This window comes from Eptatretus burgeri, chromosome 8 (assembly GCF_056783735.1).
Source record: "Eptatretus burgeri isolate ZD-2024b chromosome 8, Ebu_testis_v1, whole genome shotgun sequence".
NCBI lineage: Eukaryota > Metazoa > Chordata > Myxini > Myxiniformes > Myxinidae > Eptatretus > Eptatretus burgeri.
Genome location: NC_140968.1, coordinates 40095024 through 40122295, shown reverse-complemented (window position 1 = coordinate 40122295; position 27272 = coordinate 40095024). Strand labels below are relative to the sequence as shown.

At 42.0% G+C, this 27272-nt stretch overlaps 3 protein-coding genes across 11 annotated transcripts in view; 1 reads left to right on the top strand and 2 right to left on the bottom strand.

Moving 5' to 3' along the window:
• Positions 1-27272, bottom strand: part of CEP89 (centrosomal protein 89) — a 159772-nt gene that overhangs the window by 10651 nt on the left and 121849 nt on the right. For 6 of the 9 annotated variants that reach the window (XM_085891686.1, XM_085891682.1, XM_085891683.1 and 3 more), the window contains 2 exons: positions 18857-18946; positions 6718-6887 (listed from right to left, as the gene is read on the bottom strand). In XM_085891686.1, coding sequence (XP_085747812.1) covers positions 6718-6887; positions 18857-18946 — 260 coding nt within the window. Of the gene's footprint in view, positions 1-6717; positions 6888-7314; positions 8280-18856; positions 18947-27272 lie in introns of those variants that run through there. The other 3 variants (XR_015060851.1, XR_015060850.1, XM_085891688.1) reach the window with 3 other exon arrangements.
• Positions 674-18858, top strand: LOC147021589 (E3 ubiquitin-protein ligase RNF182-like). The gene is made up of 2 exons (XM_085891693.1): positions 674-858; positions 17739-18858. Exons 1-2 carry the CDS (start codon positions 807-809, stop codon positions 18617-18619), a joined length of 933 nt encoding a protein of 310 aa, XP_085747819.1. The 5' UTR covers positions 674-806; the 3' UTR covers positions 18620-18858.
• LOC147021590 (uncharacterized) lies at positions 8286-11015 on the bottom strand. The gene has a single exon (XM_085891692.1). The coding sequence runs from the start codon at positions 11013-11015 to the stop codon at positions 9927-9929; it is 1089 nt and encodes a 362-aa protein (XP_085747818.1). The 3' UTR covers positions 8286-9926.

The following is a 27272-nucleotide window of genomic DNA, read 5'->3' as shown; positions in this document are numbered from 1 at the left end:
CTGTGCATGAGGGAGAGCAAGTTTCTTTGAAACAATTCCCAGGATGAGTTGATGTTTGAGAAAGTAGTGATAGGAGAGCAGTCTGTAAGTTTGATGGCTGCTCGGAGACCCTGCCAGTCGGCTTGAGTGAAATGCCAGACTCGACGGCGGTGAGGTGGTTCTCTGATAACAGCCAGAGAGATGTCCACTTTGACAAGGACGTGGTCAGAAGAACCAATTGGAGCGAAGGAAGAGCAGCAGATATTGTCAGGGAAATTTGTCAAAATCAGATGCAGAAGAGATGGAGTACCATTGGTTTGGTGAAAATAACACAGAGCCCTCTTTTTGGGGTGTTTTGACCAAAAATAATATGGAGTCCTCTTTTTTTGGCCTTTTGGGCCTTCATATTTTTTGTCCCAGGGCCCCAAAAAATGTTAAACTGACCACTATATAATTGCTGTATAGGTATAAATGGGTAAACACCAATCAACGGGAAAAGTGCTTCCCACACATACTAAAGGAAATCAAAAGTACGATTTACAATTACAGCTTTGTATCACCGTTTCCTTATTATTGTTTAAAAGCTACCATCCCATTCCTATAATTGTCTGTGCCCGAAACGATCAGGGTCCAGGTATCGATGGAAATGGTGGCAACTTAACACAGGGAGGGCCGGAGACGACTCCGCCCTTTTAAGCCCCGTCCCTTGCTGCAGCACCACGCCTTTTAGTCATCGGGCAGCGTCAGGAAAGGAGACCCATTGTAAGGATACAACAGGAATAGCAACTAAAAGATTTCTCTGCTTGGTTGCCTGGCGTATCGCATACATGGAGGAGTCACGTAGTCCCAGTCCGACAGAAGGTGCCGCCGTTACCACCGGTAAGCATCACTTGTTCGGTCGCAGCGCATTTCGTTATTATCTCCATAATAAGAACGCTTGTACTGTTTAGTACAATAATCACAATAATCGGAAATTGAGAGTGGATGTTTGTTCATCGACCCAAGCAATTGACGGTAATCGTGAAAAAAGTCAGACGAGAGTCGAGAGGCAAGCCGGAATCGCAAACCACCACTCACAAGGGAATTTGTGATATCAATTTTCTTATTTTGGTGTGCATAATGAACTATTGAAAATATAATAAATCCCATTACTTTGTTGATATTTCGTTTAGTATCGTTAGAGTATCACATATCATTCGTGGAACGTAGAAAACCGACCTTGCATTGAATTTTAATAATCTCCTGCTCTCCCCATAAAACACACTACTCAAGGTGAGAATGACAGAGAATGACACTACACCATACACACAACGAGAGAGAGAGAGAGAGAGAGAGAGAGAGAGAGAGAGAGAGAGAGAGAGAGAGAGAGAGAGAGAGAGAGAGAGAGAGAGAGAGAGAGAGAGAGAGAGAGAGAGAGAGAGAGAGAGAGAGAGAGAGAGAGAGAGAGAGAGAGAGAGAGAGAGAGAGAGAGAGAGAGAGAGAGAGAGAGAGAGAGAGAGAGAGAGAGAGAGAGAGAGAGAGAGAGAGAGAGAGAGAGAGAGAGAGAGAGAAAGAGAAAGAGAAAGAGAAAGAGAAAGAGAAAGAGAAAGAGAAAGAGAAAGAGAGAGAGAGAGAGAGAGAGAGAGAGAGAGAGAGGAGAGTGAGTGAAAACCAGGGTATATCACTGGATTAAGGGGTGGGTGCATTAATCACGCAGGGGTAGCCGTGTTTGGGAAGGGGGATTATTTAGGTTTACAACCAACAACAGCATTGAACAGTCATTTAACACTTGATATCCTCATCATCAGGACAATGCACAGTCGGCTTCAAAGCAGAGAAGCACCATAGTAGCACGGTTAGTACGTATATATTTAAATATATTCATGAGAAAATAAGAAATGGAGGCTAAAAGAGGGGAATAAGAAAAGCATAAAAACCAGCATTAACAAAATTACCTAAGAAACCTGTAGCATATCACGAGTGCCTATTACTCCCACTGATGTTATGACCTACTCCATGCAGACAGGGACACAGACCAGTATAACGATCCACTTTTGATGTACAAAGACACAGACCCACAATATTGACCTACTCTGCACTGACCTGCTCACCTGCTCATGTGCTGGCGAGAGGTTATAACAATGAACCTCTCTGAACTTGTACCCTTCCTCCCAAAACTGCATTTCGCATGATCTTCGGTCACGAATTGCATCCTATCACATTAATGTGCTGTGTGTGCCAAAAGCTCATTCCGGCATTTTACTGACATCTGATGTGCAATTGCCACCCGTATCTTATCTACATAAATAATACAACAGTGTTTGTCTGTTTATCTGTGCTGTCTCCGCTCTCTCATCACTTCGTGCATAGTCATCAAAATGATTAGACATAATTCACAATGCCTTTATCATTCTTTGATCTGACTCTGATGTACCATACTCTGTTACAGAGCATCAGTGCTGCCGAAGTAGTTTCTTGGCCATTGTTATGCTGGATACTTTGCCATTGCCTTACCAGCAGTAGTTGTGGCAGGATTTTGGTATTTGTTCACGATGCCGGCGATAGCTCACCGACCCTTTGCGAAGGACACCATGGGATCTTTAATGTCCACCAACTAATGTTTGCAAGCAGGATGCTCAGTTTAACGTCCATCCAAGGGACGGCACACACATTGATAAATGACCCTGCCTGTGAAACACCAGGGTGATAGCTTATACATGAGCCAGGATTCAAACCCAGACTAGACAACTTAGAGGACAGTGTGAGTACCTCTCGGCCATCCCGCCAGCCAGCCTTATGATGATGAGCATCTAAATTTACTTCCATATTTTATTCCTTTTTGGCCCAATAGAAAGTATACTCTTGTCAAAGCATTCGCAACGCCAGAGGACGTCACATTCTGGTGAGCAGTGCTTCAAGCTCAACCACCATGTAGAGTTGTCATTATCTCCATTTATTACCTCCGCCACCGAAGGTGAAGAAGGTTATGCTTTCACCCCTATCTGTCTGTCTGTTTGTCTGTTACTTGCAAAATTGAAGATTTTTCAAGTATATTGCTCAGTCGATTTTGTTATTGGCTGCTCTTGGAGCACCCTTATTGTGGACATTTACATCTGTCTGTCTGTCCGCGAAACTTTGGTCAAGCCTCGGGGCTAAACCACTCAACCGATTCCAATGAAATTTGGTAGGTAGGACCAATATTTCTGGGAATCGTGTGCTTTCGAATATGGGACCCCGGGCCCGAGCAACGGCATAACAACAGCCCTTTAAAGTGGTCAAAAAAATCGAAAAATCGAAGCTTACAGTTCTGTGCGCAATCTATCTAGCTCCCTCCATGCCAATTTGCAGCCCTAACAAAAAATATTTGTAGGAAGAGATATGTTATGGGCGAGTACATGTCGAACATTTCCGAAACGGTTAGGCCGAAGTCACATTTGCCACGGCGGCCGTGGGGTCTCCAAAATCTACGGCCACTAGCAATTATATGGCGGCCGCAGTATTTCCACGGTCACACAATGTAGCAGTCACATATGTTTTTATTTTTCAGGGAGCCGCACGGCGTATTTAGAAATTGTGGAGACCGAAAACGTGGGGTTGCCGTACGGTCTTTGATTTGATGTCGCACGGTGACCTTAAGGGGGCCCTGCAGCGGCCATAGAATTTTCAAGGCAGATGCAAGGTAGTCTCAAGGTGCCCGCAAGGCGACCGCAGGGGGCCCTAAGGCGAACGTGCGGCCAGACGGACGGTAACGAGTGGGTTCATTTTTTTTTTCTTTACCAGTTTTTTCTTTTCGGCTTGTCGAATTGCTACGGCGAACGTAGAAATGAAAAAAGATATAACTCCGCGTTATAATTCCACGGCGACCCCTACGGCCTGTAAAAGATAGCCAAATGGCGTAGGGCCACCCTGAAGCCACTGCAGAAACTCTGCGGCCGCCACACGTTTCTGTCAATTCAGAGGGCGTACGGCCGCCGTATCCTCGCCGTAGAGCAAATGTGACTTAGGCCTTAATTGCGAATATCTCTAAGAGAAAGAGTCTGATTTTGATGAAACTTGGGTGAAATGTGTACAATGAGCTAGCATGTACACAAAAATGAATGGTTGCTATGCACTCCTCCGTTGCTTAGCAACAGCTAAAATACTTTATCGTACATCGTACACTTATTGTGGACTGTACAAAAAAATCAATACCTCCGAAACTGAACCTCTGAGGGACCTGTTTTTTTGTGCCCAAGGAGAATGTCTCACAGCATCATATAAAAAAATAAAATCTTTAGCCAATAGATAAATGGAATTACCAGGGCTGCCATTTGTTAGTCTCTTTGGAAACATGCCTGAAATTTCACAAGGCGGGTTTCTGGGCACAAACCAAGAGGGCTGTGATAATCATATTTATTGTGCTAAATTGATTGATACCATGTACATGAATATGGGCTCATCGCGTCGGTCAGCTTTCCATCTAGAGCGAGCAGCCATGTCGCCTACCGGCTTGTTCTGTCTCTTTGTCGCCTACGGGTCACAATTTTAAACCGATCATCATGAAACTTTACCAAGTTATAGAGGTTGTCTCAACTGACAAGCCTATTGATTTTGAGGACAAAGGTCATCTTGAGGTCAAATTTCTGAAATCATAATTTTTCATGGGATTGACTTGAAATTTGAACAATATTTGCATATTGCATCACTGAATTGGGAAACTAACTATTTTTGAGATCAAAAGGTCAAAAGTCAACTCAAAGTCAAACTTCTAAAATCATCAATTTTCAACTGAAAAATCGTCAATTTACATCTTAACTTTGCATAGTCCATCACTGAATTGGGAAAGCTACTATTTTTTGAGGTCAAATGGTCAACCAATGGTCAAACTTCTGAAAGAATCAAATTTCATCTGAAAAATCATCAATTTTTATCTGATTAACCTGAACATTATGCAGCAATTGCATAGTCCATCACTGAATTGGGAAAACAACTATTTTTGATATCACAAGGTCAAAGGTCAACTCAAGATCAAACTTCTAAAATCAATTTCAATCTGAAAAATAATAAATTTTCATCCGATTGACCTGAAGTTTGATTAAGATTGTGAATTTTAATGTTCATAAAATGGACAATTTGATGTATCCATGGCAACCTTTGGAGAGGGGAGTGGATTTTGCAAGTATCGCGCTCTGCATGATGTCCTTTTCTTGTTACAACTTGCAAAATTTAAGATTTTTCAAGTATATTGCTGTCAATTTTGTTATTCTGTCTGTTTGTCTGTCTGTCTATCTGTCTGTCACCTACAGGTCACAATTTTAAACCAATCTTCACGAAACTTCACCACATGGTAGAGTTTGTCATAAGGAAGAAGCCGATTGTTCTTGAGGTCAAAAGGTCAACATAGGCCCAAGGTCAACAACTTAGGTGAGATTTCTGAAATCCTCAATTTTCATCTGACTGATTGACTTGAAATTTGAAGAGGATTTATATTTCAGGCCACTGAATTCAACGAGGCAATCATTTTTCGGTCAACCTCGAACAAAAGGTCAACATAGGACCAAGGTCAACAACTAAGGTGGTATTTCTAAAATCCTCAATTTTCGACTCACTGACTTGAAATTTGAAGAGGATTTGCATATCAGGTCACTGAATTCAACCACCAACTCTTTTTGAGATCAACTTAGGCCGATTTTCTAAAATTGTCAATTTTCATCTGATTGACTTGAAATTTGAAGAGGAGTTGCAGATTTGGTCATTGAATTCAACCACCAATTATTTTTGAGGTCAAATTTGTTTTAGGGATTTTGCAAGTATCGTGCTCTGCAGGACGTCTTCTTCTTGTTCTTCTGTCTGTTTGTCTGTCTGTCGCCTACAGGTCACAATTTTAAACCGATCTTCACGAAACTTCACCACATTGTAGAGTTTGTCACCATGAAGAAGCCTCTTGTTTTTGAGGTCAAAAGGTCAAAAGATTAACATAAGCCAAAGGTCGCACACCAACATGACCACCAAGTTTCATCCAAAAACATCCATACCTTTTTGAGATATCATGTTAGATATAATTTTCAGCCCCATCACACAATGGTGAAAGAATCACAAAAATATTCTCGGATCCGAATCCGGATCTGGATCTTAACCAAATACTGAAAATTTAGTCCTTTTCGAATACCTAAGCTCTCCACCAAATTTCGTCCAAATCCATCCATAACTTTTTCAGATATCCTGTTCACAAACAGATAGACAGAAGTGAAAACACAACCTCCATTTGGTGGTGCAGGTAAAAAGCAAATGGTTTTCAATGAAAGCCCAATTTGAAGTACGCAGTGCACACTCTCCTTGAAGGCCGAGCGAGTGGTGTGTAAACAAGGCAACACTAAAATTGATGATCTGAACACACATGATAACAAGCAAACGGTTACTGGTAATCAAATGTGAGGGACACCAAGGTGGTGATTGGGTGCAGAGATACGGTGCAACAATTTTGCAGAGGTTAACTTGCACTTATCAGAGTTCTTGCCATAGTTTATTGAAGCTCATAATGCTATAATTGAAAAACAAAATTACAATTCAAGGGATGGCTTTTGCCAAAGTTTTGTGACAATAACTTTTAATTTGTTTGTTATAACAATAATCACACTTTGAAATTTAAATTCCACAATATAGAACCAGAGCACATAGACATTACACTCTGCCAGAGCACAAATACAAATCTTGATACTGATGCCATCATTAGTTTGAACAGAAGTCTGATTTGCTGTGGAAACCTCTCCTTATTCTTACCGTTTCTCTCCATGCAACGCTTCCACCAACCCCTGCTTTTCACCGAGTAGCCCACGCAGTTGCTGAACTTCATGGACAAACTGTCCCTTATGCCCTGCCAAGCCCTGCTCAGCTTCTGCTGCACGTGAAGACAACTCGCTCAATGCTGCTGCTGTCCTTGCCCTGTAGGACTGGGTGGAGTTGGAAGTCGGATCAGTGGAGAAGGAAAGGTTTAACTTTGTGTTATTGCACTTTTGCAGCTCTTGAACACATTCATTTGTTTTGGACTCTGGGAACTGGACTCAAATTAAAGATAGATAGACATTGGAGGGGAGTTTATACTGCTCATTACAGAGGCAGGCAAGCAAGAGGCTATATACACTCAGTGTATAAAACATTAGGAACCCCTGCTCTTTCCATGAAATTGGCTGATCAGGTGAATCCAGGTGAAAGCTATGATCCCTTATTGATTGCACCTGTTAAATCCACTTCAATCAGTGTATATGAAGGGGAAGAGATAGGTTCAAGAAGGATTTTTAAGCTTTGAGACGATTGAGACAGGGATTGTGTATGTGTGCCATTCAGGGGGTGAATGGGCAAGACAAAAGATTTAAGTACCTTTGAACGGGGTATGGTAGTAGGTGCCAGGTGCACTGCTTTGAGTGTGTCAAGCACTGCAACATTGCTGGGTTTTTCATACTCAACAGTTTCCCGTGTGTTTCAATAATGGTCCAACACCCAAAGGACATCCAGCCAAAGGCAGGCCAGTGGTCGAAAATGGCTCATTGATAAAAGAGGCCAAAGGAGGCTGACATTAATTGTGCAGAACAGCAGACAGGCTACAGTTAGTCATCTGACAGTCCAGAACAACATTGGTGCCGAAAATCCCCAAAAAGAATGCACAACTCATCGTACCTTGACATGAATGGGGTATGTCATCTGACGACCGTATGGAGTTCCAATTCTTTCAGCAAAAAACAAGAACCTGTGGTTGCAGTGGGTTAAGGAACGAAAGCACTGAAGTATTGGAAAAACATTGCCTGGTCTGATGAATCCTGGTTCCTGCTGTTTCATGCTGATGGGAGGACTAGGGTATGGAGAAAATGAGTACGTGCATCCATCATGCCATGTGTCAAATTGCAGGCCGGTGGTGTTGGTGGGATGGTGTGGGGTGTGTTTTCATGGCACACATTGGACCCTTGATAAAAGTGGAACAATGTTTAAATACCACAGGATATCTGAACATCATTGCCAATCAGGTGCATCCCTTCATAGGAGCAGTGTATCCATCTGCAAATGGATTTCTCCTCAGCAGGATAATGCCCCATGCCACAAGACTAGGATTGCCCAGGAATGGTTCCACAAACAAGACAGTGAATTCAGATTACTGCAGTGGCCTGCCCAGTTACCAGATCTCAATCCAACTGAGCATCTGTGGGATGAGATGGAACGAGCTATTCGGAATAGAGATCCATCAGCCAACTTGACAACTGTGGGAAGCATTGGAGTCAACATAGACCAACATCCCTGAGGAACGCTTTTGACACCTTGCAGAGTCCATGCTCCAACAAATTGACGCTGTTCTGAGGGCAAAAGGGGTACAACACAATATTAGGAAGATGTTCTTTGTTTTATACACCGAGTGTATATACAGACTAATACATACATACATACATTCATATATATGGCAAGAAAAGAAAGAAGAGGAATAGCAGAAAAGATCATTGGTAAGCAAGACCAACAGCCAAACTAGCTGTGCGTCATTTGTCATCATCACGGTTATCTACCAGAACGCTTAACTTGAAGCAATACAAGGCTGCAGGCATGCTGGAGCAGTTGTGAAGAAACTCGATGTAATGCATATGCTCCGAGATTGAAAGACCCCAGATGCAATTGATACTCGCATCTGGAAAACATTAACTTCTCTGTGTCAGTATCTGGAACTAGCAGGACTGGCAGGATGGCCCAGAGGTACACACACTCACCTCAAAGCGATCTCGCCTGGCTTTGAATTTATACCCTGCTATAAACTGTCATCCCTGTTTCACAGGCAGGTCAATTCATCAATGTGTGTCGTCCCTCAGGTGGATGTCAAACTGGGCCTCCTATCTGCCAGCATTAGTTGGTGGACGTTAAGGATCCAAGGGTGCTTTTTTGTAGAGTAGGTGAGTTATCGTCGGCACCCTGAACAAATGGTGCTGCATACGAAAGAAGAAGACTAGTCACGGCCTTGTCCGTTCATTGTTATTCACCCAAGTTAATGAATTTAATCAAACCGATGCTAACTTCACTCAAAAAGTAAAAGCAAAGAGAAAGTCTGCACTTCAATTCATTCCATTCCTGATTTACTTTTTGCACATGAAAATAAACCATACTTGCAGGTGAATCAAGCGTCCAACATGGAGAGAGAACTAAATTAAATGCAACAATCTTCTCAATACAAGGGGTGGAGGGGAGAGGGAAACCACGCCGCCAATTTGTAGTTCTCCTGCTCGTCAGACAGATGAAGCTGTTGTTCTCAAAAGCAAAGACAATGTCTAGTTTTATAAAGCCTCTACTGAGCCTGGGACAACATGTACAAAATACTTCCTTGAAATGCAAGAAAATAGTAATTTATTAATTTTACACAATATGTTATCACGATGTAGACGTGCCATCACCGCTCACTGCCATTACTACTCAGGTGTTTGTAAAAATTTCACTTGGCAACCCTTTGGCAATTTGCCAGTCATCTGGAAGACAGGCAACATGATCGAGGATCGATGAAAGTTTCGAAGAGGGAAATAGTAGGGTCATTTGCTTGGAATCCGTGACCATTTTGTTCCTACCTTTTTCTCTCGATGGATTTGACAACCTGAACCATTTTAAAGGAAAATTAGTTCCTATGCCCTTCTGAAAAATGCCGGCAAACTCTGCTGGAGCTCAATATTCAAAATGGCCACCAACGCCATCTTGAAAAACATGAAATGTAATATCTCTGAGCTACAAGGCATCAGATGAGCTACAAGGACGAATGAGGTGTCATTTTTCACGAATTATGGCATTACAAATCCACTAGAATGGTTATTGTAGCGTTTAGGATTCATCCTGACCTCTAAATCCAAGATGGCCACTGTCCGCCATCTTGAAAAATATGAATGAGATGCACTGGAAGTACGAATGAGGTTTTTTTTTTCCACTAATGTTTGCATGACACTTACTCATTCTAAACTACATACTAATTGTACATACTAATCTGCCACTTCACTGTCACTACATGATTCACTGTATGAGCTACTATCAGAATCACTGTCCTCACTTTCGCTGCTATCATCACTGTTGTTCTCTGCCTGCGGATTTGTAGGTAGTGGTATGGATGGGGGAAGTGGGGGCTGGGTTGAACGGACAGGCAGACAGAGGCCATTTTCAAGATGCCATCCATGGCCGATCAGTGAGGGGTGACTTTGGAGCTGGTAATGGTTTTGCAAATATGCAAGATAGTTTGCACGCTCCAAGTGCGGACGGAGACTGTCCAAGTCAGGCACAAGTCGGATAGTGCTTTTTTTCTTCTGAGCTCTCCACTTCGCTGCCCTCGCATCTCCCAGGGTCTTGCTTTTGGTATCACAGACATATCGAATGACAAACCGCTCCAAATCACTGATGACCTTTTCTGTGACTAGGAGCTGTGTACCACATGATGCTAGCAGCTCGTGTGCCTCTTTAGACTTCTCCAGACGATCTGCGATGAGCTTCTTGCTTGCTCCATAGAAGCCAGAGTTGTGGTCACACCCAGTGAGGACATGAAGTGGTATGATGGATGTAGCCATTGCCTCACTGCACAAACATCGGGCATCAATAAGCTGACGTTTGCGTTTCACACACAGGATTCCTGTTGTCTTCTGAGCAACATATGCCGCTTGCACGTAGTTGTCTGTGTCCTCTGTGTCAAGAACGGCAGCTGCTGTGTAGCTGTCTGACCGGAGCACACTATATATGGTGAGCATTGCCGTATCTGCCTCTGCATGGGAGCATGGGAGCTCTGGCACAAGCTTGCCTGTGGTGAGATTCTTTGCAGTGCTGCCAACTCCACAGTGGGTGATCTCGGTGCTAGTTGTTGCTGCTGTTCTCTGGAATTCCATTTGAAGAAATGCCTGAAGGTGGATTTTGTTCTCAGGTTTACCCAGGAGAGCATGGAAAACTTTACTAGAAGGAAATTTATCTTCTGTCTTCATGAAGACATTGCTGATTGGCAGGTTTTTTTTGGCGCAGTATTCTCTCACTGTCCTTGATCGTGTAATTCTGATCATATGAATCATTGACGCAAATGATGCGCTCAGCATGCTTGTGTCTCGTTAGAACGAAGTGCACCGACTTCTCTGCATAATCTCCCCAGGTATATTTGGTACCGTCTCCCTTCTCTCTGTCTTCAATGGTAGGAGTTGTTAGGCACCAGATGAGGCCCATATCAATAATAGACGTGCATACATCAGACTCTGGAATGACAGTCATAGTTAGTTTTTGTTGAAGCTTGCTTTTCTGTGCCTTACGGATGGTTCCATTGACGTTGAAGATGGAAAGGCACTCGGCTGTAACATGATGCTGCAGGACTTCTTGAAGTTTGAGGGCACCACTCGTTCAACCAGTCCGAGAACAGAGGCCAAGGCATTACGCTCCATTTCCTCAGTCTTTCCCCTCAGGTTCTCACCATCTGCTTTCTTCAATTCCTGAGTTGAAAAGTTCAAACGCTTGCTATCGGGAACTCTGTCGTTGAGAGACTTGGTCTTGGAATATACTCTCTCATTCAAGAACTGCTTCAGCTTGCTTGTGCCATCCTCCTTTGCCGATTTCAAGTCGGCAGCGAGAGCGTCTGAGGCTGGGATTCCTGACTGTCGGGATCGGAGTGTCTTGTTTGTATGGTCAAATGGATCACACTTGAATTCAGTGAGACGTGCGCTTATATCCTGTACAGCTTGTTCATCCTTCTTCATTTTACTCGAAGAGCAATCAGCATGCTTCCCTTTTCCTTGTTTCTTGCGATTAGCATGGCGATGGACCTTTGTTCTCACCCGATTGATATTATTCACATTCCGAGTGTTTGAAAGGAGCTGCTTTTCATTGTTCAGAATGGCCAACCAACCAGACTTCAGCTTAGAGCCCTTATTCATTGTTGACTCTATCCATATGTCGAGGGCGACACACGAATATGGTTTTCCTGTCATTGACTGTGCAAACATACCACTCTCCATGTATGCAGCCTGATCGACAGGAAGGGTATCAAGCACTGCGGTGAAATCGGGGAGATGCCGACCATACTTGTCATTATCATAGATTTGCATCAAAGGAAGCATGAGCTTGAGTGAGGACTTGAACTCAGTCCAGTTGCTTGTTCTGATTGCATGGATATTTTGAGTTAGAACCTCAACCATTTCCATGAATGACATCCAGTATTCTGCTTGTGGGGCACCATCAAAGTCCTTGAAGAGAGCACCAACGAGGTCCTTCAGCTCAGCATTTCTCTCTAGCTCTGCATGTTCATCTGCAAGTTCCTGTGCATCAATCGGATGTCGAAGCTTGGCAAGGGATGCCTCTACTTCTTCAGATAGAGGGGAATCTTCCAAACATTTGTCTATGACATGGTGGACCAAAATCTCGTAGAAAAGTCGCAAGCAGCGAACCCCACGCTTAACATGTTATCCACGAAGGGCCTGATCAACAGACCCATCTGCTATAATACCAGCTGCCACCAACACATCTGAGATGCCAGATCCCTTAAACCTCTTGCATATAGTGTAGATGAACGACATTTGGATGTGGAAGGGTGCCATGAATGGTAAGATTTTGCTGAACAGCTCAGCATTCTCACTTTTCAACTCCAGCATGAGCATGTAGACAGGATGATCACCAACAATTATTGCAAAAGGCATCTTTTCTTCTTCGATTGATTTTGCAAGCTTACACATCACATCATTGATAATTGTCTTACTGGGTGGGTTGGGATAGGTCATGTGGTATATTGCTCGACTCTTCTCATCTGCATTTGACATGCTGGCATGAAACCCTGAAAACCCAGGCACAGTCTGTTCTCCTGGCTTAGGTCTCGTTCGGTCATCTTGTGCCCTGGCCAATGCATGGATCACACCACGAATTCTTTGCACCGATGTGTCAGGAGGAGGAGAATTTTGATCAGCTGGTGACTTCCTGAGAGGTGGTTCCCCACGCTTCGCTGTCTTTTACGGGTTGACTTTTTGCATTTCACTTCCGAGCTCTTTGAGAGTTGTCGAGAGGTTTGATGCAAAGTTGGCACCGGGAACTGGTCTAGCCTCGTGATTCTCGGAAGGAAGTTCTGTATCAAATGATTCTGGCTGCACAAACATGACATAAGTGCGGTGTGACTGGCCAGCGCCGGTCAGTGTGTCGCTCTTGAAGTCATCGTTGTCGACTATAGCGATAGCAGGCTTACCCTCAGCTAGTTCGAAGGGGCAATCAGATGAGCACTTGAGGTCATTGACCACCCAAAAATCTTGCAGCATAAGTACATCATTGTAACTGATGCCCAGTCCATCTTTGTGCATTATGTAGACTATCTCCCTACTCTTGGTCAGTCCATGTAGCAAGACAGAGAGATTTATCTCAAATGCAGTGCGTTTTCCAGTGTTGTAGCTTGTGAGGAAAGATGCAATCGATCGGACGGATGGACTGTCATCAATTGCAGACTTATTTGGGTGTTTCAGCCATGTGAGCAGCTTCAGCAGGAGCTCACTGATGTCTTCTTTTTTCTCCAACTCGTGTATATATGGGAGCCAGGGAATAGTATTTGTCCTGATGACTTGCTCTTTGAGTCGTGCCGCAACAATCATCACCAACTGATCATTGCTGACACCCAATGAAGATATTGCTGCCTCGATGTATGTACCTGCTGCTGTTGTATCATATACCAGTTCACTCACATTCTTTTGAATGCGTTCATGAAATCCGATGTCTTCCCCAAATTCATTGACGAGAATTTCCTTTAAGTCGCTGGATTTTACTACTTAGTTATGTCCGTGATTTGAGATAATGCGCTTATAGTCCTGCAGCAGGCCTTGCAGTGTGCGAATTTCATGGTCTTTGAAGATGACTTGACGAATATGATTAAAGAAGAGAGCTTGGGCCTCTCGGAGGTTTACACGCTGCAGATGTTGAGTGCTTTCATCTGAAAGGGGCTTGTGGTCGCTTACATATTTGCGCCAGCACGCATGATGGTAGCGGATTTCCAACCCAAATGCTGTTTGATGATCTGGGATGGATGCAATCAGAGTGTCAAGTCTCAATCTCATGACCTCATCTTCCAGACAGACAGTATGTAACTTGAATTTAGTCCAGGCATCTACTGTTGATAGGAGTAAAATCTGCTTGTCACGATCACTACCCTTGTATGCCCCTTTCATGCACCACACACAGAGTCTTATCGTGAAGGACACCCATACTGGAGCGGAGCCTTTTAGGTGCACTGGCCTCTGGGGAAGGGTCTTGTTGATCTGATGCTTCATCTCTTTCAAGACGTTCCTCGGATTTGTGTTTGCGTTTTTCGGCTTGAGAGAGCTTGCGCTTGCTGGATAATGATGCGTAACAAGTGCTATGCATGTGGTGACCCTTTGGTCCCTCCTCCCAATCCACATTTTCATGTGTATGTGAAAACTTATAAAGTTCTTTCCATTGTAAAGACTTTTCCCGGATGGATTCCCACTTCTCAGGTGTAATGTTTTCCAAACGATCATCTGCGGTACATCGCTTACCACAGAGTAAAATGCACTCATATTCATTTAATGTCTTGTCTGGTAACTCTTCACTCTCTCTTCTATTATCCATTATTTCGGTCACTTCACACGTCGGCGATTTTCATCAGATGGGCATGCGATGCAGCTGAAACAGTATAAAAAGTAATATTAGATATACACTTGATTTTTTTCCCCACATTCCCGTATCGTGGGCATGCGATGCATCTGAAATAATATAAAAAGCAATATTAGATATGCTAAAATTAGTGGAAAACAACTCACATGCCCATCTAGCTTACCTTGTGCCAGAGACATTACATTTCATGTTTTTCAAGATGGCGGACAGTGGCCATCTTGGATTTAGAGGTCAGCATGAATCCTAAACTCTACAATAACTATTCCAGTGGATTTGTAATGCCATAATTAGTGAAAAACGACATCTCATTCGTCCTTGTAACTCATCTAATGCCAGAGATATTACATTTCATGTTTTTCAAGATGGCGTTGGTGGCCATTTTGAATATTGTGCTCTAGCAGAGTTAGCCGTCATTTTTCAGAGGGGCAGAGGAGCTAATTTTCCTTTAAAATGGTTCAGGTTGTTCAATCCATCAAGAGAAAAAGGTAGGAACAAAATGGTCACGGATTCCAAGCAAATGACCCTACTAAAAAGACAATTTCCAAAGAAGCTTTGGCTCGTGCTCCGTACTTGCACAGGAAGTAACCAACTACCATGGTGATCGATCCTTGGTGTTATTACATGGGAAAATCACCGTAAGTTTATACTAGGTCCCATTAGTTGTGGTTGGTGGATCAAGAGTATGAGTGGCACAACTTTTCACAAGCTGGCTTGGTGAAGCCTCAAGTTTGTGTACCCACACCTAAATGTCGACAACCAAAAACCGCGTTCAGAGCAGCCATATGTATCGAACGCACCATGAAAATGAGGCAACAAAGCCTGACCCACTCAACCATCGAGCCATTATTTTAGTGAAAAATGCCATGCAATAAAATCATCACAATGAGAACGTACACATATTGGAGCTCCATCAGATATAAAAATCCGACAGAGATTTTAGGCATAAAATAAATGAGTCTTTGACATACACTTGTCTTTGAAAAATGGATTGCATGATTACACACGACATGTTCAAAGTAATTCTACAGACAAGTTTTGTACACAAGTCACAAGCAGAAATACTGTTAGATGAAGGGGAACGGAATTATTGAGCAATGTTCTTTTATTTTTGACGACAGCATGTTGGTGAAAGAGCAGTTGAAAATTGTGAACATGATTCAGTAGACAAGGCAGATACATTAAAATGTCTTATCTTCTGATGGACAGCATCCATTTGAGGTGACTCATGAGTCCTTCATTTGTTAATTCTCCTTTTGCTTAAATATTGCAATTCCTGTTGAGGCTCTATTTATTATGTCCACAAAAATGGCAGAATTATCGATCCTAACCTCCCTTATACTTCATGCAAGGCTGACTCTGACTCTGACTCTGACTCTGACTCTGACTGACTGACTGTGTCTATGTCTGTGTCTCTGTCTTTGTCTCGTCCTTACTGTATGTAACAAATATATGGCTCTGAAATCACATACCAACAGTCAGTTTAAATAACTCCTTCACCATGGTGAAGCTCATCTCTTGTTTTTGGTCCACACCCCTCCGACAAGGTCAGAGACGCGGGACATTAAAATGAGCTTGTCCGACTGACCGATCGATCACCCATCTATGACCGATCATCCATCCATGTACTTTTGTGTACACGATATTTCAAAAATCGTTGAACATTTAGCTTTCATATTACAGATATCTATTCAGCCTGGTGTTGGCGCAGTGGTTAGGGCAGCGGCTTGGGATCCAAAAGGTCCCGAGTTCAAGCCCCGTTGGGCCACTGAATTAATACACCAGGGGGTTGACTCAGCCTGTCATCCTTCCGAGGTCGGCGAAATGAGTACCAGTGCACTGGGCTTGTGTATACCCCAGTTAAAATAGGAGTACCATATCCCTGTGTCGTAAGAGGCGACCAGGGTTGCGTCAGGAAGGGCATCCGGCGTAAAACATGTGCCAAATCACTATGCGGATCATACGGATGATCCGCTGTGGCGACCCCCAACGGGAGCAGCCGAAAGAAGAAGAAGAAGATTACAGATATCTATTCCTCGTGACATTATCGCAATTTGACGAGATCATGGCTGTGTTTGGCTGAATTCTGTGTCCATGGCAACCATCTTGGTAATTTGGCTTGTGTACACGATATTTCAAAACTGTTCAAGATTTAGTTTTGATATTACACAGATCTATTCCTCATACCACCCAAAAGGTGGGGGACCGAGAGTACCAGCTCCTTGTCTTTTGTCGTGTCAGGTTCATTTAACTGTGTCAAATGGAGGACACACCATCTGGTTCTGCCCGCTCCACATTCATAATCCCAAGTCACTCCAGAAATATCCACCTTGTCTTTTCTTTTCCAGGGCAGCAACTGAACCTCATTTTGCTTTCACTTATTCTACTTTTTTGTTTTTGTTTACATCTCCAATGATTCAAAGACCCCATGAACTTGAAAGACATATCCAAACACAAAATTATAACCTATCCCAATACAAGAGTAGCCTTCAATGTCAGACCAAAATACTTTCCACTGTAGTGATGATGGCTTATGGAGCAGTTTAAGTATTCAGAACAAAAACATGACATGTTTTTTAAAAAATGTACGAGGTACACAAAGGTATCCATTTGCATGCCTTTCTGACGACACCCATCACAAGATGATAAGTATTTTCTGAAGGGGTATCAAATTTTTTTTATCCTGTATACTTTATGCATGTGATTTGTGTAAACAGTTCCTCAATGAGCCTTGGACCTTGTCACTCCCAAATAAAAAGATTATTCACAATAATCATCAAATCGAATGTAAACTAACCATTAAATGAATGCAACAAGAATCTATCTCTATCTCTATCTCTATCTCTATCTCTATCTCTATCTCTATCTCTATCTCTATCTCTATCTCTATCTCTATCTCTCTCTCTATCTATATCTATATCTATATCTATATCTATATCTATATCTATATCTATATCTATATCTATATGTATATCTATGTCTCTCTCTCTCTCTCTCTCTCTCTCTCTCTCTCTCTCTCTCTCTCTCTCTCTCTCTCTCTCTCTCTCTCTCTCTCTCTCTATCTCTATCTCTATCTCTATCTCTATCTCTATCTCTATCTCTATCTCTATCTCTATCTCTATCTCTATCTCTCTCTCTATCTCTCTCTCACACACGGTTTCTATCCCTGCCAGAGCATGCAGTGTGGCAGCCTCACAGGCCCAGCATCACCAGCAACTCGAGTCACGATGACCTCGAATGCGACATCTGCTATGTTCCCTTTGACCTTTCTCTGCGCCGACCAAAGATGCTTGCGTGCAGGCACATTGTCTGTGCTCGTTGCCTTGCCAAGATTGTGGCTGCTACCAATGTATCACCAATTGCTGCAGACATTGAAACACACGTGCCATGCCCTTTTTGCCGACATGGCACCGATATTCAGGGTGCAGGTGGGGTTGCGGCATTGCCTGAGGCACAGGCACTGCTGTTCAGGATGCACATAAGGCGGCAACGACTCCGGCTGTGTCATCAACAACACATGTCCGAAATGGTGCTCAATACAGAGGGTCTGAACACCTCAACTGCTCCCACCCAAGCCAAAGATGGTCTCGTTCCTGATGATACATCTTCTTTGCTTTCGCATCCTGTTATCTGGACCTCACAAGAATCACCGCCTCTGAGTGACAGCACTTCGACAACAACAGGGACCATCTTGCAAAGCACCAGCAGTGGTGATTACGAACAGACCTTAGGCATTATAGTAACTGCTGCCCTCTCCACTTCAGAAATGACTAATGGTTCTCAACCAATCATGAGGTCAGAAGGTATGGTCGTGATGAGTAGTGGGGAAATGCACCATTCAAGTCTATGTAGCCGTGTACCACGGATCTTGTTCTGGCTGCTCTGCATAGTTTACTTCAGCTCATTACCTCTAGGGATCTACCTACTTGTGATGGAACGGGTCAGCATTGGAGTGGCACTCGTTAATATGTTGCCTGCTACACTTGTCTTGTGCCTCATTTATGGGTTATGTCGCTGGCTGTGCCAGGAACCTTGTATATGCTGTGTGTTGTAATGAAAAGAAATTGTGCTGGGTGTCTTTGATTCAAAATACTATTGTGAAGTGTTCTTCCACCACCAAACACAACAGAAAAAATATCAGGAACAGGTTTCTCAACAGTGCAATAGATGGGAAGATGGAATTGGTGATATATACAATATCAGTTATACTTCGAGATTTTCTACATGGTTGATTTATGTTGCTTTTCAAACCACTTCACAAAGAGCATGAACCAGGGATGCTTTGACTCACTTGGACTTTCTCGTGAAGTTTCCCCAGTTTAACGTTCCCTCTGAAGACCAACTTCAAGATGTCCTCTTTCTCCATCTCCAGAGCTCGTGTCTGAAAAACCAATCCAAGGAAACGTGACCGCCATTGTTAAAAAGCAAACCTTTGTACTTGGATTCATTAATTGGTTCCTATCATTGTGATGCATTGTGACATGTGGGTCTTTGAGTACTCTTTACCATCCATCCATCCATCCATTGGGATGATACTCTGTGCAGAGCGTTGGTGCTGCCTAAGCAGTCTCCTTGGCTATTGTGAACAATCCTGGATGGGTTACCACTCCGACACAGTATACAAGCAAGCTGGCACTCATTTTGCCGACTTCAGAAGGATGACAGGCAGAGTCAACCCCACCTGGTATTAATTCAACAGCCGAGCGGGATTTGAACTCAGGATTCTCAGATCCCAAGCCAACCACCCGAACCATTAAGCCAACACCAGGCATACCAGGCATAAATACCCTTCACCACTGGTCCTGATAGATAAAAGATTTTTAAAAAGCTATGTAATGTTACTTCACTACTGTAGCACCCAAGCAGTGCTATACTTTATGGACCATTCCCAACATAATTTAAGCATTTTTAATTCATATTTTTATCGTGAGCTATTTATAACTCGAGATTAAATCGATTTTAATTTGAAAGAGCAAGTTTTAAAAAAATTCAAATTACGACAAATAAAGCATATTAAACCAAATACAATAACGTTTTACAGTAAACTGTTGCATACAAGGTACATTTAACATGTTACATTCATTTTTCTGCTGATGGAATCTACCAATATAGTAAATGCCCTTTGTGGTGCACAAAATGAACTTCGCCATGCCCTCATAATGAATCTCGATGTGCATGGAGAGTGATAAAAATACTAATGATGATGTGATGAAGTTAAAACAATGGAAACAGCACAATGGTGTTGTGAAGGAAAGGAGGGGGCTGGGGGTGATAAGGAGGGTAAAACGACAGAAACAACCTCCCGTTGTGTTCACACTTCACTTTGAGATGCAGAAAAGGGCACATCAGAAGTGGCTTTTTCACAACAAAGCCACCATAATCAATGAATCAATGGCTGGAGTTAGGTGACTCGATACCAGGAGTACCTTTCATTTTGAATAACTTGGTCTGATGATAAGTGACTGAAGGTTACTTCACAGCAGAAAATATGGCCATTGCATTTTCAATGTTACCAAGAACTAATTAAACAGATGCAATTTGTGGTTTTGAGTGTCTTTGAGCAGGAAACATCCCGGTTAACAAAGGTGAAGTTGAAGATGCAATATTTCATTTGTTGAATCCCAGCTGTAACAGTGTAGCACCGACTGGTGAGAGCGCCCTTACTATGATCAGAAAATCAATCAAAACAGTGACTGAAGCAAAGTGTATATCGATTTGTATTCCATATTTTTAGAACCATCATTCTTTCTCTGCTTCACTGTTAAAACAAGTCGGTGCTTGTGTGAATTATGGTCAGTGCTGCAGCATGTAGTTCAAATTGAACAATCCAGATTCCATCACAACTAAGTATCAGGTATAATGACCATGCTTCCTCAGGATTAGCCACCTTTTCTACCTCTTATCAGTAGATTCTATTTAAGCTGAATAGGTTCATTCTGTCACCCCAACATTTATCTTTACCAGGATTCTAAATATTGAAGTAAAATATTTTATGTGAAAAGATTGCTGAACATAGTTTAGTACAGCAAATAATGGATAAAGAACCCCCTTCAGTCCACATACAACAATTATGGAGAGGGACTTCAAGTTACAGTGCTGGTAGGCCCCTAGCAACCAGGCAAAAACCTTCAGGAAACCTGAAGGCCTGTCTTCGACCTGAGAGCAGGTTGTGGCATAAAAGTGTACAAGCACTGAAACGACAAATAACTAGAACAGCACTTGGTAGAGTGCATACAGTACCTACGACAGGCAAGACAGTTCACATTTCATATCCCACTGATAGGCCGGATCTGGATCCGGACCTGAACAACAATCGAATCAGTTTGTTCTTGTCACCTACCTGACTTACCCACCGAGTTTCGTCCGAATCCGTGCATAACTTTTTCAGACATCGTATTATATATCGTTTTTAGCCCTATTACTCAATGGTGAAGAATCACTTGAAAAATCCTCGGATCCAGATCTTCACCAAAATCGAATCATTCCTTCCTTGTCACACATCCAACCTGTCCATCAAGTTTTGTCCAACTCCATGCACAATCCTTTGAGATATTGTGCTATACAGTATATCATTTTTGTCCCAATCTCTCAATGGTGAAGAATCATTTCGTAATTTCTAATATGCGGATGTGGATCTTCACCAAAATCTAATCAAGTCATCCTTGTCGCATGCCCAACGTGTCCCCTAAATTTTGTCTGAATTCATCCACAACTTTTTGAGACATCCTGCTGACAGACAAACAGACAGCCAAACAGATAGATAGGAATGAAGACATAACATCCGTCCACCTGAAGTGGTGGAGGAAATCAGATGTACAGAACAGCACGATGGGTATTGTACTTTCTCAATATACAGGGTTCCCCCACAGAAAACCAGGAAATTTGAGAATTTGAGATTTATTTTGCCGTATTTTACCATATCAATAAACAAACATATTATAAAGTGTATCTTTGTTTTACACTACATCTAAGTTTGCTTTTGTTTTGTTTTAAATAAACTGTACCAAATTTCCTGGTTTTCTGTGGGGCACCCTGTAGAAGAAAACCTGTAGTTGAAACTCATAAATAAAATTTTTGAAAAGCTTAAATGCAAGAAGGATAGAGATGAAGAAGCGTGAAGTTCAGGTTGAAGAAAAACAAATCGTATGAAGTCAGAAAGCACCGATGCTATGAGATGAAATGTGTTTCGAACAAAGGTGAATGTATACCAAGTAGTTTTGTGGAAATACTCTTTGTTTGAGAGGCAATCGGCAGCGTAGATGTGGAAATCTTTTTTTAAACTATTTTTAAATTGACGCACTCATCTGAGAGAAATTCTACTTGATGAGAGGCCTGCATTGAAGTGTCACTCAGCTTATCGAAGTATGTTTTTTTTGAACATTCATTTCAATGAGAATCCCTTTTTCTCAGCGTGAACGAGCCAGAATGCTGTCGCGGGACTAAAACGACTTAGATATGGCTTAATAAGAAAACAAGTAATTAAACAATACCAATGACACAAATGTTTGTTGTACTCTATTATTTGTCGATTACTTTTTAAGGACCAGGATGGCAGCGTAATATAAGTATCTGCTTTTGTTGGGAAATTGGCATATTGTTGTGGAATAGGGTGACAGGTTGTGCTTGGTATTGTTCTTCAATTGAGATTTCCAATATTTTCCGAACTTGAGTGACGGTATCAAGGGAAACATGTGGAATGCTCAATAAATAGATCGAGTAATATTGCCTTTGATTTAAAGGTTCACTTTGGTTGGTAAGTGGGTTAGTCATGGAGCAGATCATTATCAAGACACTTGTAACTAATATATCCCGAATAAAGAAACAAAGTTTCTCCATTTCTCAGGACAGAATGGAAGACTGAGTGAGTGTCGCATTGAGCAAATGCACATTCGGTAATAATTCCATCTTCTCTCCGCATTCGTCATTGGGAGGACATGCAAATCCACTTCAATCCAGTTGTGCTTATGAACCTGCACAAGTTGTGCTTATCAGGAAGGTTCATCTTTAAATGAAACAATGTAAATCATTTGGTTAAAGATTGTCCTGCCTTTGTGCATGGTATTTGTCTTTGTGAAGAAAGTCACATCCTGGCCCGATTTGTTGGATCTTATTCTGCTCACCATTTAGTCTCACATCACTTTGGGTTACTGCTGTATAACAGCATAATAAATGGTCCAAAGTATTATGAATAAAACAGTGAATAACGTGAATTTAGGGAACTAATTTGTATTAGTATATTGATTATTATTCAGGCTAAATAATAAGTGAGTGAAAGCTTGAACAAGTATAGTATCTGCTGATGTGATTGCTTGACTTGCTGGGCTTTTACTGGCTGGGTGGTTGAGATCACCTTGACGGTTGAAGCATCTAAAATGTATGGTGACAATTCACGGTCACATCATAGGATGTACCATGAACAAAAACAAAGCACCATGATCCATGAGCAATGCGCATGAGAAAAATTTATCATGGCAGGTGCAAATTTAAAGGAGCACTCAAAGCTATGTTTTTGCAATTAAACATTTTACAGTCAATCGCGGACACAATAAAAGATGACGCAGCTGACTCTATATAAATTAATGGGACATTCACAAAGTTGTATTTGTACTTTAGTGTTTTTTTTAATCTTATACAGACACACACTTGACCTCTCGTGTGTGTGTGTGTGTGTGTGTGTGTGTGTGTGTGTGTGTGTGTGTGTGTGTGTGTGTGTGTGTGTGTGTGTGTGTGTGTGTGTGTGTGTGTGTGTGTGTGTGTGTGTGTGTGTGTGTGTGTGAAGGTTGGGTGAAGATTGGGCCTGTATGTATACGATGCATACAGGAAATGAAGTGTGGGAGGAAGGGGGGGAGAGGGGAGGGTTGTATGCACACTAATATACAGTACTATGCAAAAGTCTTAGGCCACCACATTGTTTTCACCAATTTGTAATTTCTCTCTTGCAGGTAATATAAACCCACACCATGTCCAAACTTGACAAGACTCAAATAGTAGTTTCACAGCAAGAAAGCAATTCCCACAGATAAATATCTCAGAAAACAGCTACTTCCAGATGTGGCATTCAACCAACAATACAAAATCAAAGTGAGACAGGACAAGTTAAAAATATGGGCAATACCCCTGGGGCGCTCACCAGGTAGAGTAATGATACTGAGGAGGAAGTCAATGTGGGACGGAATCAGCAAAATGTACCAATGTTGGAGCAAATAGCTCTTTTAGGGGGAAACACCCCCCCCACCCCACCCGGAGATCCCCTTTGACCCTGATTAAAAAATATATTTGGAACAAACTGTGGCAAATCACAGGTGATGACGGTGGTGCTAAAGTTTAATCGGAAATGTGTGTGTAGTTTCAGAGAAGTTGCAAGTGTTTGTGGACAGATGGACAGACTGACTGAAGGACAACGAGCCATCCCATACACTCTCCAGGACTATGTTCCAGGTGAGCTAAAGATGGAAAAAAATTGGAAGGCCGAAGAAACTCAGCAGAACAGATGAGCAATAATTAAAGATAGAAAAAAAATTTAAGTGCTGAACTTGGACAAGAATTGGCACAAACATCAGAGATTTAAGTGGACTCATCTTACCGTCAGAAGGTTACTTATCATAAGTGGTTTCCATGGGTGTGTTGTTGTCAGAAAGCCCTTTCTGTGTAAAGGTAACAAAGCCAGGAGACTGAAGTACAGCGAACAACATCAGAATTGGGATGCTAATCAGTGGGAAGTAATAGCCCCTAAAAGTTTTGACTTCAACATCATAGAATCTGTCTCTGATTACTTGGAGAGTAAGAAAAATTAAAAACAACCAAAAATCAACAGACGGATAAGGGGAAACATTGAAGAATGCATGGAACAACATCTTGGGTTATGCCTCTTTGGTTCCAGCCATGTCTGTTAACTAAAGATAGCAGTTTACTTCCCTTTTATGTGCTACATCTTATTATTGCACTCAACTTGATTATAAATGGATGTAGATGTTCAGTTAGATCAACTTGTACATATCACGTATCAAAGGCCATGAAACATTCTCCGCCAAACACCACATGCGCCTCCCCTTGATGTTAGGTCAACAGATGATTTTTGTATTTCCGTTAATGTTTTCATTGACATCAATTTTTGGACTCCACGACTTGGAAGAAAAACGTGAACTATCGGGATGTTATTGTTAGTCGGGGGGGGGGGGGTGGGAAGATTCTGGTTATAGGTTTTTGTGCTTGCATTTATTTGATGCACCACATGTCTAAAAATGTTTAATCACTATTTGCTACTTGGTACATTATTAACATTTACATACATGTATATATATATATATATATATATATATATATATATATATATATATATATATATATATATATATATATATATATGTATACACACACACACACACACACACACACACACATACACACACACGAGCCTGGTTGGGCTTAGTGGTCAAGGCGGTGGCTTGGGATCCTTGGGGTCCTGAGTTTGAGCCCCGCTGACTGCTGAGTGAGCATCAGGGGGGTTGACTCAGCCTGTCATCCTCCTGAAGGTTGGCGAAACAAGCACCAATATACTGGTAATTATCCCTGCAGGTTCGAAGGCAACTAAAGGGTTGGCATTAGGAAGGGCATCCGGCCGTAAAAACATTGCCACAAGAAAGGGTACCATGAATGGAGCCCACAAAAAGCTGATCCCTGCTCAGGGATAAAGGCTTTCATCAAATGGTGTGATGATGTGTATATATATATATATATATATATATATATATATATATATATATATATATATATATATATATATATATATATATATATATATATATTCCCCCCTCCCAATGGATGCCAACCTATGGAATGTCCATGCTCTTATCCTTTTAAATGCTGAATGTTAAGCAAGCAAGCAGCACATACCATTTTTTAAATCCTTGGTATGACTTGGCTGGGGTTTGAACTATCGACCCCCCAGACTTGGGCAGCCGATCTACCATTCCACCACCCAAGTAATTACACCACAGGGTTTGAAAAAATGATGTTTCTTTGATTCCATGTCACTTATTTGAGAGAATGGAAAAAGAGAGAATGCAGAAATTGCAAGTCTTGAGAAGATTAAAAAGAATATAAGGAAATTATTTATTTCCTTTAATGAGCAGGGAGGAGGAAGGATGAGTGAGGCATTGAAGAAAGGACGAGAATGGCACTCTTCAACATCGCGACGTCGACAGATATGCCTCTGCCAACATTATTACATCATTATACATACTTGTACCAAGTTTGATTTAAATATCTTTAGCTGTTCTCACATATCAAACTTTTACCTGACTTGACCTTTGTCCTTTTGAACCCATAATCTAATCTGTTTATGTAAAGGCCCAGTCACACCTTAACGTTTTAGCCAGCTTATGCCGATTTTTGGAAAATTTGTCTAAAACGCTGGTACACGTCGAATACGTTATGGGTAAGTTTTGATAACATTGAGAGCACGCTGAAAAACACTGCCATACGTCGTTGTACGCTGGCTTTAAACGTTGTACTTTGCGGTTGTCCTCAAATTTTCCATGCTTGAAATTTTTAAGACTTATGCCAGCGTATGACTCACACGTTCTGCATAACGCTAGCCATTAGTTGTAGGCACATCACGCCATCGTTGACACACGTTCCTTGTGAGTTACTCATAAGTCGAAACACGTCGAGGTAATGTTTAGCGTACCCGAAACTTATTTCTAACCTATGAGTTACGTGTTTTACTCACGTTACGCGATCGGTGACACACATCGACACACGTTACTTGTAAGGTGCTCATAAGTCGAAACACATCAAGGTAATGGTTAGCGTCAGTGTTCCAGACTCCCTGTTTTTTTTTTTTTTTGTTTTTTTTTTCTTCCTTCCTTCGGTATGATGGTGATTTTGACACTTTGATTTCTAGTGCGGTTATAATATAATATAATTAATAGGCTGCTGCTCAACGATTTAAATCATAACCGCACTGTACACTGAACACCGTCATAGCGAAGAAAAAAAAACCCGGGAGTCTGGAACACTGACTCTAACCATTACCTTGACGTGTTTCGACTTATGAGCACCTTACAAGTAACGTGTGTCGATGTGTGTCAACGATCGCATATCGTGCGTACAACTTATTCCCATCGCATGCGGAGCGTGTGTCATACGGCAAGTACGTCGTAAAATTTTCAACATGTTCAAAATTACAAGACGTACTCCACTTACTACGACGTATGATAGCGTACTTTAGCGTTCTATTCACGCATACCAAACTTAGCCATACCATATTCGACGTGCGCCAGCGTTTTAGACGCATTTTTCAGAGGTCGGCAGACGCTGGCAAGATCGCCAAGGTGTGACTGCAATGTTGACACTTCCATTTCTGCGGTGGTTATGATTTGAATCGATGTGCGGCAGCCTTTTCATAACCTACGCCACGTCATCGTCGGCGATGCGTGCAGCGTGCTATGCATAAGTTAGACGATCGTTGGGCATAGATTGTGAAGGCCGACAACAGGTTCAGCATTCGTTGGTATAAAAGTTATCTATAACACAACGAAACGTTCTGTGTCCATTACTAATACGTTATGCATAAGACCAAGTCGTTATGAATACGTCCGAATCTTTAAAAAAAACATCAAAAGTTTAACGTAAGCCAACGTTTTACATACATTTTAATACGTTGTCATTGCTGGCTAAAACGTCAAGGTGTGACTGGGTCTTAA